Genomic DNA, 16330 nt, shown 5'->3' with positions numbered 1-16330 from the left:
GGGTGGGTCCCCCGGACGGGACCCCAGGGGTACCCGAAGGGGTGCCGGGCGGAGCGCAGAGGCCCGGGAGAAAGCAGCTCCAGCCGGCTCGCTGCCCCGCCGGCCGCCCCCCGCTGCCGCTGCCGCCGGCGGGGCGGTGCTGCCGGCGCGGCGGGACGGCCCCGGCGGCCGCAGGAGCCCTCCCCCGCCCGGCGGCGGCCGGCCCCCGGCTGCCCCGCACCGCCCCGCCGCGCCGGGAGCGCCGACGAGCAGGAAGGGCCCGAGGTGAGCCGGGCCGGGCCGGGCCGGGGCCCGCGGTACCGCCGGCGGGGCGAGGCGCTGGGCAAGGGCCGGGGGGGGGGGGGGGGGGTGCGGTGCGGCGGCGGCGGGGCGGGAGCGGACGGCGGGGCCGGGCCGGGGCCGCGGGGGTCCGCAGGCACACGGGAGACACACAGACACGGGGAGACGGACGCGGCCAGCCCAGCGCTGCACGCACAAAGACGCGCAGCCCGGAGTTGCACCCACGGCACGCAGGGACGCGCAGCCCAGCTGCACACGCGTGCCCCGCACACGGCGCCCACGGCACACAAAGACGCAGCCCAGCTGCACACGCGTGCCCCCGCACACGGCGCCCACGGCACGCAGGGACGCAGCCCAGCTGCACACGCGTGCCCCCGCACACGGCGCCCACGGCACGCAGGGACGCGCAGCCCGGCTGCACACGCGTGCCCCGCACACAGCACCCACGGCACACAAAGACGCAGCCCAGCTGCACACGCGTGCCCCGCACACGGCGCCCACGGCACACAAAGACGCAGCCCAGCTGCACACGCGTGCCCCCGCACACAGCACCCACGGCACACAAAGACGCAGCCCAGCTGCACACGCGTGCCCCGCACACAGCACCCACGGCACACAAAGACGCAGCCCAGCTGCACACGCGTGCCCCCGCACACGGCGCCCACGGCACGCAGGGACGCAGCCCAGCTGCACACGCGTGCCCCCGCACACGGCGCCCACGGCACGCAGGGACGCGCAGCCCGGCTGCACACGCGTGCCCCGCACACAGCACCCACGGCACACAAAGACGCAGCCCAGCTGCACACGCGTGCCCCCGCACACGGCGCCCACGGCACGCAGGGACGCGCAGCCCAGCTGCACACGCGTGCCCCCGCACACAAAGACACACAGCCCAGCACTGCACACAGGCACACGCAGAGCCCGATGGCACGCACACAGAGCCCAGCTGCACACACACACACGCACGCACGCAGAGCCCAGCGTTGCACCCCCTCACACTCACAGAGCCCAATTGCACGCACACACACGCCGCCCATTCGGACCACGGGACCCCCCTCACGGCAGGGCTGGCGTGGGCCACCCCGGCTGTCCTCAGCCTGAGCGTGCAAGGCTGGAGATTCCTCAGGGTGACGCGCCAAGGGCAAAGCACCCCCCGGGAACAGCGTTTCCTTACACCTGATGGGATTTTGTCCACTTTCCAACTGGGGTCCTGTGCCCCCTTGTCCTCAGAGCCCTGCCCCACAAGCGCTGATGGGGGAGAAGGGCTCCGTGAGGGATGGTGGAGGTTGCTCAGCAGTGGGGAGCTTTCCCCCGCCCAGATCTGGCCGGGGAGAGGTGGCTGTGGTTTCTTTTCTGCATATTTCTTTATGTGGAGTTTTAGTGGTGGGACATCCATTTGCAGTTGTTTAGAAGCGCAAAGGTTGCACTTGCCACGTCCTTCCGTGGGACCTGCCGGCTTGCTGAATTGCCTGCCGCCGGGCCTCCGCACATGCTGCAGCGACGTGCTTCTACAAAAGCCCTTTTTCTTTTTTTGTAATAAAACCAAAACAAACCTACAGGAGCCAAAAACCAAACCCACAGGAGTGCTGACCTGGGCTGGGCGGGGGCTCAGGCTTTGAAGCCAACGCAAGTGCTCTTGGTTTCGCCACCCCCGTTTCCAGAGCCGCCTGCCTGCGGTGCCTGGCCCTGGCCGCTCCCGTGCACTGAGCGAGGGCCCCGGCTTTCTGGGGTGGGAGCGATGCAGCTCTTTGCTCCTTCACTCCCAAGCTGTTCTGGTTTGTGACTCCCTCTATGCCCCCTTTCCTCCAACCAGGGATGGGGCTCAGCACGGTGAAGCTTTGGAGGCCCTCGGCGATGGAGCAGCCCGCCCAGGGAAGACAGCAAGGGGTTGCAGTCTGACCCGCACAGCCGGTACGGCACCTCGCACCCCGCTGCTGGTTAACCTGCCGGAGCCGGGGGTGCTGCTGGCAGGAGGGCTGGTGGGGATGGGTGGTCCTGCATGGAGACGGGGAGCGTGGAGAGGGTGCTCAGATGGAGGTCCCAGAGCCCTTGGGTCTGAAAATACCCTCCTTATCCTGCCCTATAATAGAGGAGAGAGCAAAATGAGTGCCTCGCAGGCACAGAGGCAAATTTCTTTGATGCGTCCCATAAAAAACCAGCAAAGTAGGTCACTTGTGGATTAAGAAACGAAGCAGCGGTGTTGTCATCTCTGGAGAAGGCAGGTGTCTTGGTGGTGGGGCTCTGGTGATGACCTCTCTGCAGCAGCAGCAAGGAACCAGCCAGCCATTTGCGGGGGTACTTGCTGGGTTAGGCACTGTCCTGCAGCGCTGGCTGCTGGAGTCGGGGCTGCTTTTTCCTGTGGCGGGCTTGGGGCAGGATCAGGCCTCTCCTGGCAGGGCGGGTGAGATGTTCCTCGCCCCGAGCTGACTTCCTCCCCCTCTCTTCCTCTGCTTCTAGGCAGGGCGATGAAGCTGAACGAGCGGAGCGTGGCCCACTACGCCACCTGCGACTCGCCCGCCGACCATGCTGGCTTCCTCCGCAAGCGGGTGGAGCGGCACCACCACCATGCCCACCACCACCACGCCACCTCCTACCAGCGCCGCTGGTTCGTCCTCAAGGGCAACCTCCTCTTCTACTTCGAGGAGCGGGAGAGCCGGGAGCCCGTGGGGCTGGTGGTGCTGGAGGGCTGCACCGTGGAGCTGTGCGAAGCCGCCGAGGAGTTCGCCTTCGCCATCCGCTTCGATGACGCCGGCGCCAGGGCGTACGTGCTGGTGGCCGATGGGCAGGCTGCCATGGAGGCCTGGGTAAAGGCCCTCTCGCGGGCCAGCTTCGACTACATGCGGCTGGTGGTGAGGGAGCTGGAGAAGCAGCTGGAGGAGGCCTGCAAGAGCTTGGCTGCTTGCCGCAATTCTCCACGCAGGTCCTCCTCCTCCGGCAGGAAGAGGCACCTCTCCAACCCCGCCTTGCTGCCTCTCCAGGAGAAGCCCGCCGTCCTGGAGAATGGTTACTCCACGTGGGGTAGTGGCGCTGGCGTCCCCGGGGGGGCCGCCTGCCCCGACCGTGATGGGGGGCACGCAAAGCCCCCGCCCCTGCCTCCGCGCCGGCGCTCGGCCGCCAGCAGCGCCGCCGGTTCCCCGGCACCCGGCCTCTCGCCGGCCATGCCGGAGAGCCCGGTGTCACCGGAGACAGCCTGCTTCTCCAAGCTGCACAGCTGGTACGGGCAGGAGGTCGCGGCGCTGAGACGCGAGTGGCAGGAAAGGCAGAAAAGGGGACACCCCTGACCGGGGGCATGGGGCGCGAGCCACCGGACAGCCGATGCCCGGCAGCCTGTCTCCCACGCAGGAAGAGCGAAGCGAGGGACGCTGCTTGCCCCCTGCCCTGGTCGGTGGCCAAGTGTGCGGTGTGCGTGTGCTTCACAGCGTGTGTGGGAGGGAGCCGGGTCTTCCCCAAACCTTAGGTTTAATTTCCATGAGGCTTTATACAGTTGGAGAGTGTCTGGTACCAGGGGAGCTGCCTTTGAACTCTCCTCTGCTGGTGCTACAAGGTGTGGAGGGGGCCCAAATTGGCACGTATTCAACGAACCTCACCCAACGGGCTTGGCCCCTTGCCGTCCTGGCGTGGTGGATGCTCCAGGTGCTTCATGGTCTGCCTCTCCTTCACCACTTCTTTTTTGGTTTTGTTTCTCAGCGTGGAAGTTTGCACAGGTCAGCGTTTATTATTGCCTGTGGTCTTGCGCCGAAGTCCTTCTGCCTTTGCTCTTTTGCCGCAGAGAAGGCTGGGCCCTTACGAAAAGCCTCTGACGGGCCACTGGCCCTGGCGAGTGCCTCCAGCCTTGTGCTTCTCTCGCCACGGGACACATGTGAGCCGCCATGGCTGTGGCTGGCCCAGCAGCCAGGGCAACGAGGATCAGGCTCACGTGTTGTTGGGTTTTTTTGCCTTTCATCTGCACTAACCCTCCTCCCTGCTAAACCCCTCAGGATGTGGATTTCATGGGCTTGCGTCCGTCTCTTTGGGTGTCCGAGCTCAGCAGCGAGGCTGAAATGGAGACGCTGAGCTTGGTCTGTAGCAACAGCGAGGACCAGGAGCTCCCTAGGGCTGATCTGGACTCTGTCAAGTGGTAGACAAGCCCATTAATGTCTCCAGCTCAAGCCTTCCACGTTCCAAAACAGGGACACTAAAGCCTCTTTGCCTTGCCAGGGGTGAATTTATCAGCTCCTGTGCAGACTGTAGCTCCTGCGAGGTGCCATATAGGGCTCAGCTGGCTCGTTGGGCAGCTTGCCCGAGACGGCATCCAGAGCCCCACTCTTGCAGAGCCTCTCTCGCTGTTGTGGCTCTGCCCAGCTCCTGGCAGAGCTGCACAGCTGGAGGAGAGGCTGTGGAGGAGCGGGGAGGAGGAGAGGGCTGGCCCTGGGAGAAGAAGTGAAGGTGTGGGAGTGAGTTACAGGTAGCACTGACTGACTGCGTGTCAGCAGTGTCTGGGCTTGCCCCTCTAGCGTCAAAGCCATATCGCTGCCTTCTACCAAAGCCAGTGCCTGCCCTGCCGGCGCTTCCCTCCAATTTCGTGTCAGCATCACTCGGCTGATCTCCGTAGCACATCCCATCTTCCCGGCGGGTGAGGAGGGCTGTGGGGAGGTACGCCTGTCACCTCACTACAGAAACAGGCTTGTCCTTCGCCAGTAGGTCAGGAACCTTGGTCACGAGGCAAATGGTACAAGTAGGTGGGTGCTGAGTCCAGGGGCTGCAGCACCCTGGAGATGGGTGTGATAAATCTTCTCCCTTATCCTCTTGGCATGGGCTATTTTTCAAAGCAGAATACATACACGAAGCAGTCTTGTTCTTCCTATCTAAGTGTTAAACCTGTTTTTATTGCCCTGTTTTATTAAGGAGCCTTGCTAGGAAAGCAAGAGGCTATTCCAGGTCATGACTGGTAGGAACCTATTTGATTTTCTGGAGTTGAATGCACTCAGCTTAATACTTTATAATAGCCAGTGGAGATTATCAATGCAGAAATCAAATAACTTCCATTAACTTTTGGTGCCTTTGCAAATATATCTCTGGTAGTTTTGGATGACGAGCTTCCAGCCTCCTGCCTAATTATGGCTCGATGGTATACTAGAGGAAATCAGATCTGAAATCAGATCTTACAAATATGACTTTGGGCAGTGGGAGTGTAACCTTCACATACGAGTGATACAATCCAGTCCTTTCCATTTAGTGTCTGTATTTCTTCACAGTAGGAATCTCCGACTCTGGGAAGATTATTTTTGTTCTCCTTTTTAAGTGAAAGCAGTTCGAAAAAAACAGGAGCAGGTGGCCACGGGCCAGTGCCCAGGCTCCGTCAGCAGCCCAGCTGGCTGGACTTAAGGCCAGCTCTGCCCCCCTGCCTGCTGCTTAAAATTGTTCAGTGCTGCAGCATTCCTGGCTGGGAACCTGTCTCCTTCCCCATGGCAGGGCAGCAGCATCAGGGGATGGCACTACCTGGTGCCTCCTCGCTCTGAGCATGGGTATTTTGGGGCCAGGGTCAGATTTGGCAAGCATTTTTCTTTGTTTGTTTTTTTTTTTTTTAAATGTAATAGAGAGAGAAGGATATTTCTGTTGTCTCAGACTTACATAAGGGAGTTTGACACTAAAGATTTAACTTCCAAAATAAATCAAAATGTAATGGCATTACCTATGTGAGACCCAAGAATCAAGAGTGACTTGAAAGGAAAAATAAATTAGCAAAGCCAGTTCTGTCAGAACTGGAACTGAAACAGTATTATTCCTTTAAGGGCAGTTTCACTTTTAAGAAGCTTAGTTTGCTTTAATAAGCCAGGATTGTGCTAGTAACACTACTAAAGAGCTTATATTTAATGCTTTAATCTGTCCCATTCAAATGGCACAATTTCCACGCTACCTGCCTTTGCGTTAGTACATAGCCCAGCTAAGTCCTAAATCCCGCAAATGAGGAGCTGTGCTCTGCTTTCTGTCTGATCGCATTTGGAGTAATTTTGTGTTTTATTCTGCAGTGCTGAGAAAAAAATGGCTGAATCCTGAACAGTACTTGTGCTCAGCCCAGCTGTCTCTGCCTGGGCTTTGCTAGGTCTCCAAAGCGCGGATGCGCTTGGTCAGAGTTTCCTCACCATCCCGCTCGCATAGCAGGGATGGCCCTTTTGTGAGTAAATAATTGGAGCTATGTCCAAATTTGTATGGGAGCAGAGTTTTTTTTTAATGACCACCATCGCTTGCTTCATTAGGCAGGAAGCACCTGGGTGCTCTGCCACCTCCTCTGAGATGGAGGCCATCAAACCAGCTCGGCTCAGGATCAGTTGTGCTGGCAGCGCCTTTGAAGCAACCCCCAGGCAGAAGGTTGGGATTTCAGCTTCCTGAGATTGCACATGTGGCTGGCTAATGGAGCGTCCTCGCTTTCTGTCTGCAGGCAGAGATCATTACAGGAAAAGCAGAGAGTTTTCATTGTTCCCTACAGCAAAATGAGACTGATTGCCACACACTGTTTTTTCTCTGGTCATTCAGGTTTGGACTGTTTCACCTCCTGCCTTCACTTTCCCTTATTATTTTTTAAAAATAGGAAATATCCGGGCAGCACAAAAGAGGTTCCCTAGCAAAGCGGGGGCTGAACACTAAAGCTGGATGGCTACTTTTCTTAAAAGTACTGAAGCCAAATCCTTTCTTTAGCATAATAACGCACAAGCGGTGAGAGAAAAATGCTTGAATCTGGATGCTTGAATTTAAAGGAAATTGAAGACTGAAAGAGGGAGGGAGATTCTGACATGGCCTTTGCATGCCATGCCAAGAAGGGCTCCCAAGCCTGCTGAAATAGTTGCCAAAATCCTTGCATTTTTCTGAGGCTGGGATTTCAGATCGAGGCTCATAACGTATTATTTCTGCACATTTATCTTTTTATAAAACGATTGTGGTGATGTTTTCCACTGAATCCAGGTAAGATAAGAGTAACCTAAAGATTCTACCCGTGGCCACCGCTAGCCATTTGGTAGACACTCACAACTAAGGCCATTTTCTGTTACAGTAGCTACCGCATTCATCGTTTGGGGGTGGGTAACCCCCCAATTTTACCCTTCTCAGCTGCCTTTGCAGAGAAACTTAAATAACCCCTACTGAAAGGGACAGGGAACGTGCGCGGTTTCCGTGTCAGCAGCATCCTTCACCAGCACCGAGCGTGCTCGCTAATCTGCACAATTACCAGGCAACACTACGAGCAACCTGCGGAAACGCTCCTGCCCTTCTGAAGCGCTTATCTTTTAGGTAGACGACGTGTTCTTTCCCCAGAGGCGGTTTTGCATGCGCCGTTGTTTCACACGCGGAACTTGTATTACACATTTCAAGACATTGTTAACGTTTGTATTTTATGCCGTGAAGCCGAATAAACCGTTCCGATTTGTAGCCCGTGGCCTCGCCGGTGGAGCTGTGAGCCCCTCCCGCCCGCGGGAAGTGGCTGCGGGGCCTGACGATTCCCGCCCCGCCCGTTTTTAGGGTCAGCCGGCCCGGTTTTCCTCTGCCGAATTTCAACGGGCCCTTTGGCGGGACGCGGTAAAAGGCTGCCCGATTCGTTTCTCCTCCCGGTTGCGGCGAGAGCGGCCGTGCAGCGGGGCGGGCTGGGCTGGGCTGGGCTGGGCTGGGCTGGGCTGGGCTGGGCTCGGCTCGGCTCGGCTCGGCTCGGCGGCGTGCTGGCTCCGTCCCCCGCATGCGCACTGGCCACCTCTCCCCCTCCCCTCAAGCCTCGCGAGAGCCGGAGGCCCCGCCGCCCCGGGTGACGCCTCGGCCGTTGCAGGAGTCCGGCGAGGGCAGGCGGGAGGATGGCAGCGGCAGGCGGGCGGCTCCTGGCGGCGGCGGCGGCTTGCTCGGGGCGGGCGGGTTGGGGCGGGCGGCGCCGCAGCCCGGCCGTGCCGCTTGTACCCTCCCGGAGCGCCACCGTCACCCGCAGCGGCGCCATTTTGCCCAAGCCGGTTAAGGTGAGTGCAGGGCGAGCGGGTGGGAGAGGCAGCCAATCGTGGCGTTAACGGATGGCAGCGGTGGCCAATCAGTGCGGGCGCATTTGCTGCGGGCGGGGCTGGTGGGGTTGAGTGACAGGCGCTAGGCTAATGAGCGGCTGCGGGCGGGGCGAGGATGCGGAAGCGCTCGCCAGCGGGAGGGTGACGGGAGCGGCCCTGAGGAGTCGGGGCGGGCGGCCTGTGTCCCCCCGAGCGGGGCGGCCCTGAGGGGTCGGGGCGGGCGGCCTGTGTCCCCCCGAGCGGGGCGGCCCTGCCCCGGCGAAAAGGAGGCGATAAGCACCCGCCTGTACACAGCCGTCTCTCACCGGCAACCGCTCTCCCGTCCACTACCGTTCCCTGCCCCGAGCTCCCCCCGGGTTCCTGCTCCCCCGGTGCTGGAGTTTAATATAGTATAATAAAGTGGAGTATCGGAGTATAATAAAGTGCGATGCGGTGACGGCGGGTTTGGCACTCGTGGCGGCGAACCGTTCACCCCGCTGCTCCCCGGGTGCTCTGCGCCCCTGCCGAGCCGCGAGTGCATAGGGTGAGCCAAAGCGCGACTTGCTGGTAAAGATCAGCCTTTTCCAATCGACTCCTTGCAGACGCCCTTCGGCCTCCTCAGAGTATTCAGCGTTGTGATCCCTTTCCTGTATGTCGGGACTCAGATCAGTAAGAACTTCGCAGCCCTACTTGAAGAACATGATATCTTTGTCCCAGAGGATGACGATGATGATGATTAAAGGGTACGTCATTAACGTCAGCAGCAATCTAATTATTTGTGCCTCCTGTTTGGCTTGGGGTAGGGAGGAGAATCTCGGACTAGGAAGTACAGACAGCAACAGCTCGAAAGATGCATTTGCAGACAAACACATGGACACGTGCAGCTGTATTCCCTCTAGCCATGAACCTGTCAGTTCCTTTATGCCGGGGTAGGCCAGACTGGTATCTGAATGTGAAAACTCCACAGCATACGTTCACTAGAGATCGTAATAAACTGATGGTGTTTTAGATCTTGTCACTTGAATCAGAAATAAACTGTAGTCAGTGAGGGTCTATACTGCAGACAGAAAAGAGGGACTTACTACATGTTTACCTGTTTAAAAGTCTTCTGCTAACTCACAGAATGACTATTTTTAAAAAGAATCACTCATTGTATGAAATTCTGATATAAAGTGAACAATTTGAGAGAATTCCAGAACCCATCAGATCAAACTGTCAGGTGGGTGTTAACAGCGCTGATCTCTGGAGTAGCTGGACCACTGAGACTCATCGGATAAAGGAAGAGCAGAAATAATTCACCTTTAGCTACAGTACACTACACTACACCACATTTTCCTCTGTTTTATGTTATTCCATTTGGCTTGCCCTTGTGTAAAGACTTGAATTTGGGTGTATTTCTTTATAGAACAAAGAAGTTGTTTTAAAGAAGTTGTTGTAAATAGTGGTGTTTTGTAATCAGTTTGGTGGATGTATTGCATTTGATAAAAGGGATTTTCCAGCATGCACTGTGCAGCTAAAACCAGAGAGTTAAAAGACTACAGTGGCCTGTTAGAAACTTCTTCTATGTAAACCCCCACCTTGTGTGATTTGGGCAGAGGGTACAGCCTGGAGCTCAGTACAGTATGTCTGAAGAGTAACGGCTTGTTAATTCTGTTTGCAGAACTGTAATGGAAGAACAGCAGGGAGAAAAACCATTGACAAAGCAATGGTTCCAACACCTGTGTTGTCACCTGTGTTTTGTCCTTCCTAAACGGGACGGGGGGCTCTGTATCCCCTTTGCCAGCCAGTGTCCTGCGCATGTCTGACTATGATGGAAATCTGTAGATCAGGGTTGAAGGACGTGCTTGATAGGCCCTGCATCTTTGCACACACACACTCACCTCATCAAAGACTGCTTGGGATTCCTTTTATTAGCAATATAGGAAAAACTTAATTAAAGATCAAGAGCTTGAGATACATGACTTTGGTCTTGTGTTTTTATAGATTATGTGCCTACAACCTAGCATGTCTGTATTAACCTTTCTACCTCTGTATGTCTGTACCAGTAAGGAGGCTCTCTTCACATGCTTCCTCTTACGAGTCCTTTCTGTAATTCACTACTCATCTACAGCACATGACAGGAATCCTAGAGGAAGCAGGAGCTTCACAACACAGCCCCATTAAAAGAATGGAGTTCATACTGACACTGGCACTGCACTTCAAATCATGTTGATTTACAACCTAGCATTAAGCAGGTGTGTCTGGTGGAGACTCTATCATTAATTTCACCTCAGTGAGGATTAAATACAGTATTATCATTGCAGAACTAAAAGTTTGGTAAAAGGTTAAGATCATGAGTGGCAAATTAACTTGCTGATGTGTGTTACAGCATTTAATCTATGAACAGTGAAAATCTCTGAACACTCTGGCTCCAAGTACCAAGTATTTCCTAGGTAGCTCAGTACTTCCTTCTGCACGAGCCCTAATACATTTATTTTGTTAGCTGTGTATAAACTTCAACTCTTCTTTTTACAAAGTGTTTACTATCACAATTAAATCCTTGCATAATAGACTTAAAAGGTCTTCTCTGCTGCTAGGGCATGTGTAGAATATCTTCAGTCACATCAGACCAGCTGTTTTCTCAAATACCTTGAAAGGCTGAAGTAAATTTTTGGGTTTTTTTGGTAAGCCAGCATTGCCCTGGTGTCTCTCTCATGGGTTTCTGGTCACTAGATCTGGCCTCTTCACTGCCCACTTTTCCCTTCAGTATTCATGTGGCTGTTGAAAAGGTAATGTCACACACAGCACAGCATATAGTTCAAACAGCTACATTTGCTCCCTTATTATTTGGCACTGCTTTTGATGTTTGCTCTCTAACTCTCCAGCATAGCTGCTGAGAGAAAAGGGAGCCTGCGATCTGAATAATCCCAACAGCTGTAGCTGAAGGCAGCTGGCAGGTTCTTGAGTCACTCGGTATCTGAGTTGCTCCGCCTTCCCCAGGGCCTCCTGAGAAGTGGTTGCTCAGTTCATCTGTTCCTGGGAGCCTGACATGTCCCTGCTCCTGTGTTCTATACTGCCACGCTCCTTATCACTGCTTTAATCCCACCATCTCTCCTGGCCCCTTCCTGGCTGTGTTCCTTCTTCAACTCTGTCCTTAAAAACACCCCACTCCCAAAGTTCCTGGGTACACATATGTACACATCCCTGAGGAGTGCTGCTTTACAGTACCCATATGGGGAAGAAGGCCCCAGTATTTAGGGAAGGATAAAAAGAAGTTTGAGCGTACTACAAGGATTCAATGCTGATTACACATGGTGGAGCTCCAGCACCGAGTTACCTGCTGAAAACATGCTCTGACTGGTGAAAGAACAAGTTCTTCTTACCCTTCTCAAAAGGGAGCTAGTAACTCCTGCTTCAATTAAGGAGGTGATGGTAGGACACCATCTTCTGCTAGGCATCACAAGTTCTTACAGAGCCTCCGTGTTCTAGGCAACAGTACAAAACCCCATTTTTCCACATAATTTAATTTTGAAGCAGGGAAATGGAAATCTGCTGATCTTTTTATTGCACAAAGGGCTTTATTGGCCTATTGGATTTTACGTCATTCTCTGCGAGGAAGTAAACAGAGAAGAGCGTCCAAGTAAAAAACACAACGTCAACAAAGTCACAGCATGAAATTGCAAAACACTGCATGAATACGGATGGGCCTCAAGCACAAGAATATTTCTGTGACTACACTGGCTTTTCTGCTTTCTTCCACACAGCTAACACCCGCACACAGGGCTGCAGCCTAGGCAGAAAGCCCCACAGCCAGGCTGTGTTGTGGTTATTCAGCAGATGCTCCAGGGCAAGCGATGGGACAAACTCCATACACTGAAAATAGCAGATTGGCAAAAGCTAGGAAATCACAGCTCTTCATACAGATCATAACAACTTGCACACACTCTGGATTCAGAGTTAGTCATTAGGCTCCTCATATGCTATACAATCTTTCTGTACAGATTTTTTTTCTACCATATAGAATTTTATTTGTAATACAAGGCAGGAAGATACAGAGTCAATCTCTCAGGGATCGTGGCCCGCATAGAATTTGGACAGAAAGTCTTTAGGTCGTGGGGTTTCCGTCTCATGGAAATACCTCATGACATGAGTCCTCTGCTTCCATACCTGAATGGTTTCTTGAAGCTCCATTTTTCCCTGTGAACAGATAAAAGAATTTTAGACTAGTTCTCAGTTAGAGCCCGAGTCTTAACTATACAGCACTATTTGAGTGCACTTAGAAACACCCTTAAGACAGCTGCATCAACAGTTCTGTATTCCCGAAGACTGCTTGCATCACCTATATTGTGACACAAATATATACACTGTTCCTGCCTTGTGACTTTACTGCTTCATGTCCTATATTAACAAGTCACTTGTCTCTACAGCACAGCTTTCCAGCCCTGTGGAATAGGTGAGGGACCCTGCCCCCTTCTTAGAACCTACCTTGTTTTTCTCATGACTGGCACCCCCCTAAAATTCTACATAACATTCCTAACTTCCATGCATCTCTATTTAATTTTTTTGAATAGCAGCAAGTTAGCTGTAAAACTAAGTAAAATTGCTGCTAAGTGCTTTCCACCAGTATCCTCCAGTCTCTGAATTGTTGTACTGATTTCAGAGGATGGCAGCATGGGGCAAAATGAGACTGCCTGGATTTGTCACCTACCGTATTATCTAGGATTCTGCTGACAAATTTTTTTCATCACGTAAAGACAGACTAACTGTCTTGAAATGCAAGAAACGCAACAGGTGAGCACAGCAGTCCTTGGTTGGAAGCCTTCTAATACATTAGAACTGCAGAGGTCAGTTATTGTTGCTCAGACCCATTTGGAAGCCTTGTCCTGCTCTTGGTAGTGCTTTAAACTAGACAGGTCTCTCGGGCCCGAGACATAACTGGATGTGTTACAGAGTTGGGGTGTTCTGCCACCCAAAGCCAGCCTCCCACCAAGTACTGCCACTCTAATGTATGTTTCAGAATCGGTGAAGAAAACCACATCCCAATCTAAGGAAGTACTGTAGGGAGTAGAAAGGTAATTTTAAAAGGTCATTTTAAATGGTAAACTAGTTAGCAGCATCTTCTTCCACTTTCTTTGATTGCCACTGTTTTCTAAAAAAAAAAAAAAACCCAAACCACCAAACAAATCCAAAACATAGTATTTAAACTACCATTTTGCTTGCCATATGCTTCCTTTTTTAAACATCTGCAAACTGGAAGAGCCAGTGCACTGACTGACAGAAATCGATATTCTAGCAACTCTTGACTTAGGTGAGTTAAGACCCTATTTCTCTGCATGCTAAGCAGCTTGATCCCTTATCAACAGGTTTGTTGACAGAGATAAACCAATCTGGATTGCAAGAGACAACTCCTTCATAGCGCAAGCTGAAATAAAACTGTCCCTCTCCCCCACTACACTCACCACCAGTCTCACATTCTCTGCAGCTTCAACAAAATGGGAATAACTTGTCTGTACCTTAATAACCAGCATGTCTATCACCCGTGGATCTGTTACATGGGCATTCTTCATGAACATCTCCCGCACCTTGTTACGCCCCTGTTTCACCGTGATGTCCAGCTGGTATAGGTGTACTACGAAAAACAGCAACACCCACAGAGGTCATCGACATTGCTTTTCTTTTTTTCCACCGACAACGTGCAACTCAACCCTACAAAACACTACACAGTCATTTCTTCTTCCGATGTCTGCCAGCTTCGCTAATGCAATTAATTTAAAGCAAATAAACAACGCAGCCATGGTACGAGTCCCCGGGCAATTTTAAGGAGGCAGACAATCATGCCACGCATCCCTTTTCTGGAAAATTAAAGCTAGATTTCTCTTCTGTAAGAGAAGAGAAAGGTAAGGCCCCGAACAACCGCGTTCACCGGCCCCGCACGCAGCGGGCCAGGCCGGGGAAAGGGCAGCGGCGGGGTGAGGCAGGGCCCGGGGGTAGCGGCACCCCCAGACGCGCCCTTTAAGAACCCAACGGCTGCGCGGTGGCCGTTACGACCTTGAGCTCGCGCTCCCGCCCGCGCATGCGTGGCCGGCTGGGCGCCCCCTCACCCGTGTTGGGCACCTCGCGGTACCAGGCCCGGTACAGCTCCCTCACGCGCCGCTTCGCCTCGCCCAGGTCCCGGCTGAAGATCGGCTTCACCGCGGCAGACACCGCTCCTTTGCCCGCCACCGCCATCTTGTTGCAGGCGCCGCCTCCGCGGCGACCCCTCGGCGCGGTGCGTCCCGCCCCTTCCCCGTCGCCGGTGGGAACGCGCACCGCCACGGCGACCCTCTATTGGCCGGCTGCGCTGCCACTCCAGCCTTTTGGGCCTGGCAGATAGCGGCGGCCGGCGGCCTCCCATCAGATTGGTCGGGAGAAACGCCAGTCACCGGTGGCTGCGAGGGGAGGATCAGACCGGGTGGGCGGGGCCGTGGCGGGGCCCGCCTCCCGGGGCGATTGGGCTTGTGCCGCCCCTCAGGGCCTGCGCCGCTCGGGGCGGTCCTGGAGGCGGGGGGAAAGCCGGGCAAGGGGGGCGGGGGTACGGGGACGGTACGAGGAGGGGCGGGTTTAGTCCCGCAAGGCTCACCGAGGCGTGGCCTTCAGGGTGCCGCGGCCTCATGACGACCTCCCTGGAGGAGGGGACGGCGAGCGGGGAGGGCGCAGCAGCTACCGCAGGCCCCTGGTCAGCCCCGCGGTCCCTGCCGCCGCGGAGTCACCTGCAGGTGCAGGCCCCGAGCCGATGGGTGACAGGAGGCAGCAGGACGCTTCTCAGCAGGGCCCCATTCTCACAGTAGCCCCCTCCTCCCAGCCGTGCTGGCACGGCGCCTGCCCCCATCTCCCAACAGCAGCAGGTTGGCTTTCACGGCAGTTTTTCGCTTGGAGATGCTTTCCCCTTCCCGATTATCAGTGCTAGATCTGTATTTTGCCACCATCTATTTGTTCTCTTTTGCCTCCAAAGCGCTACACCAGCTGATGGTTTGCGTATGCTGACTGATGTTCTTTCAATGCATTCTTGCATGCTAGACAGGCAGTCCCTATTCTAGCTATACCCACGCTTTTTATCCAAATACATGATTGCAGGAATCATTTCTCTTTAAAGTTCAGTTCACTAACAGCTTCTTTTTAAAAACACTTCTGTGTGCTGCTAACTATAAAACCAAGGATGTTCAGTTCAGTGTCATTGAACCAGCCAGAAAAGGAACACTGAAAAGATCTTGAAAGAAAGAGGTCGGGGGCCAGCTATAAGGAGAGAATTGTCAAGTGAGTATCTGAGGCAGGTCTGTGAGACAACCACAAAGAGGAGGGGCAAGAAAGCTTTTCATACCACTTTTATTCTTTCAGATTATTTTGTAGATGAAAAGCATAAATGTACAATTCCTGCTGAAGTAAAAACCTTAACGACGGTATTAATAAGTATTTGCATAATTCAATAGCTTTCATAGCTTCCAAAATTACTATTAGAAAGATAGATACGAATGTGTGCACACACATGCACTCAGTTCCAGAGTTTTTTTTTTTAGCTGTGATTATGTGTAGCAGCTCCTTTTTGCTATGGTCTTTTCAGCCACATGATTAAAAGGTAGTTACTACTAATCTAGACATCAACATATCTTAACACCTTGCAAAATAATGTCAGGAATCTTGCAGGAAGAAAAGAGAAAGGTAGCTCTGAAATCTACAGCTGTACTGTTTCAAACTGTCTCCATCCCTCTGTGGGTTCCAAAACTGCCCAAGAGCTGACTTTATGTAATACTGAAAAAAAGCAGTTTTCAGGAACTGTTTAGATAGGAGAGGGTGAATCTAGACACCAGGATTCCTCTTAAAATACATTTATACAAATTTCTGTATTTCACAGATTACCTGCTTCTGTGGCCGTAATACCATACGGATTATTTATGTACTGCTCCTTGGTATTTACTCCTACTGGAGGCACAGTGTGACATACGGGTTGTCAGGCATTTCTCTGGGTTAAAACTTACTTTCTTTGGGGCCATAAATGAAGGCAATGCAATATGTGTGCAATAAGCTGGAAGGAATGAAGGGGATATGTA

At 53.8% G+C, this 16330-nt stretch overlaps 3 protein-coding genes across 3 annotated transcripts; 2 read left to right on the top strand and 1 right to left on the bottom strand.

The window, feature by feature from the left end:
* Positions 1-2051: 2051 nt before the first annotated feature.
* PHETA2 (PH domain containing endocytic trafficking adaptor 2) lies at positions 2052-3560 on the top strand. The gene is made up of 2 exons (XM_075727578.1): positions 2052-2190; positions 2737-3560. Exon 2 carries the CDS (start codon positions 2745-2747, stop codon positions 3558-3560), a length of 816 nt encoding a protein of 271 aa, XP_075583693.1. The 5' UTR covers positions 2052-2190; positions 2737-2744.
* Positions 3561-8093: 4533 nt separating this feature from the next.
* On the top strand, positions 8094-10219 carry SMDT1 (single-pass membrane protein with aspartate rich tail 1). Its single transcript, XM_075724789.1, has 3 exons — positions 8094-8249; positions 8870-9010; positions 9928-10219. The coding sequence occupies exons 1-2, from the start codon at positions 8094-8096 to the stop codon at positions 9005-9007; spliced, it is 294 nt and encodes a 97-aa protein (XP_075580904.1). The 3' UTR covers positions 9008-9010; positions 9928-10219.
* A 1049-nt stretch (positions 10220-11268) lies between these two features.
* On the bottom strand, positions 11269-14505 carry NDUFA6 (NADH:ubiquinone oxidoreductase subunit A6). The gene is made up of 3 exons (XM_075713964.1): positions 14348-14505; positions 13760-13875; positions 11269-12443 (listed from the first exon to the last, which is right to left on the bottom strand). Exons 1-3 carry the CDS (start codon positions 14472-14474, stop codon positions 12312-12314), a joined length of 375 nt encoding a protein of 124 aa, XP_075570079.1. The 5' UTR covers positions 14475-14505; the 3' UTR covers positions 11269-12311.
* Positions 14506-16330: the final 1825 nt, after the last annotated feature.

Source organism: Pelecanus crispus, chromosome 1 (genome assembly GCF_030463565.1).
Source record: "Pelecanus crispus isolate bPelCri1 chromosome 1, bPelCri1.pri, whole genome shotgun sequence".
Lineage (NCBI taxonomy): Eukaryota > Metazoa > Chordata > Aves > Pelecaniformes > Pelecanidae > Pelecanus > Pelecanus crispus.
The sequence above is the reverse complement of the archived record's forward strand: the minus strand, read 5'-3'. Positions and strand labels throughout refer to the sequence as shown.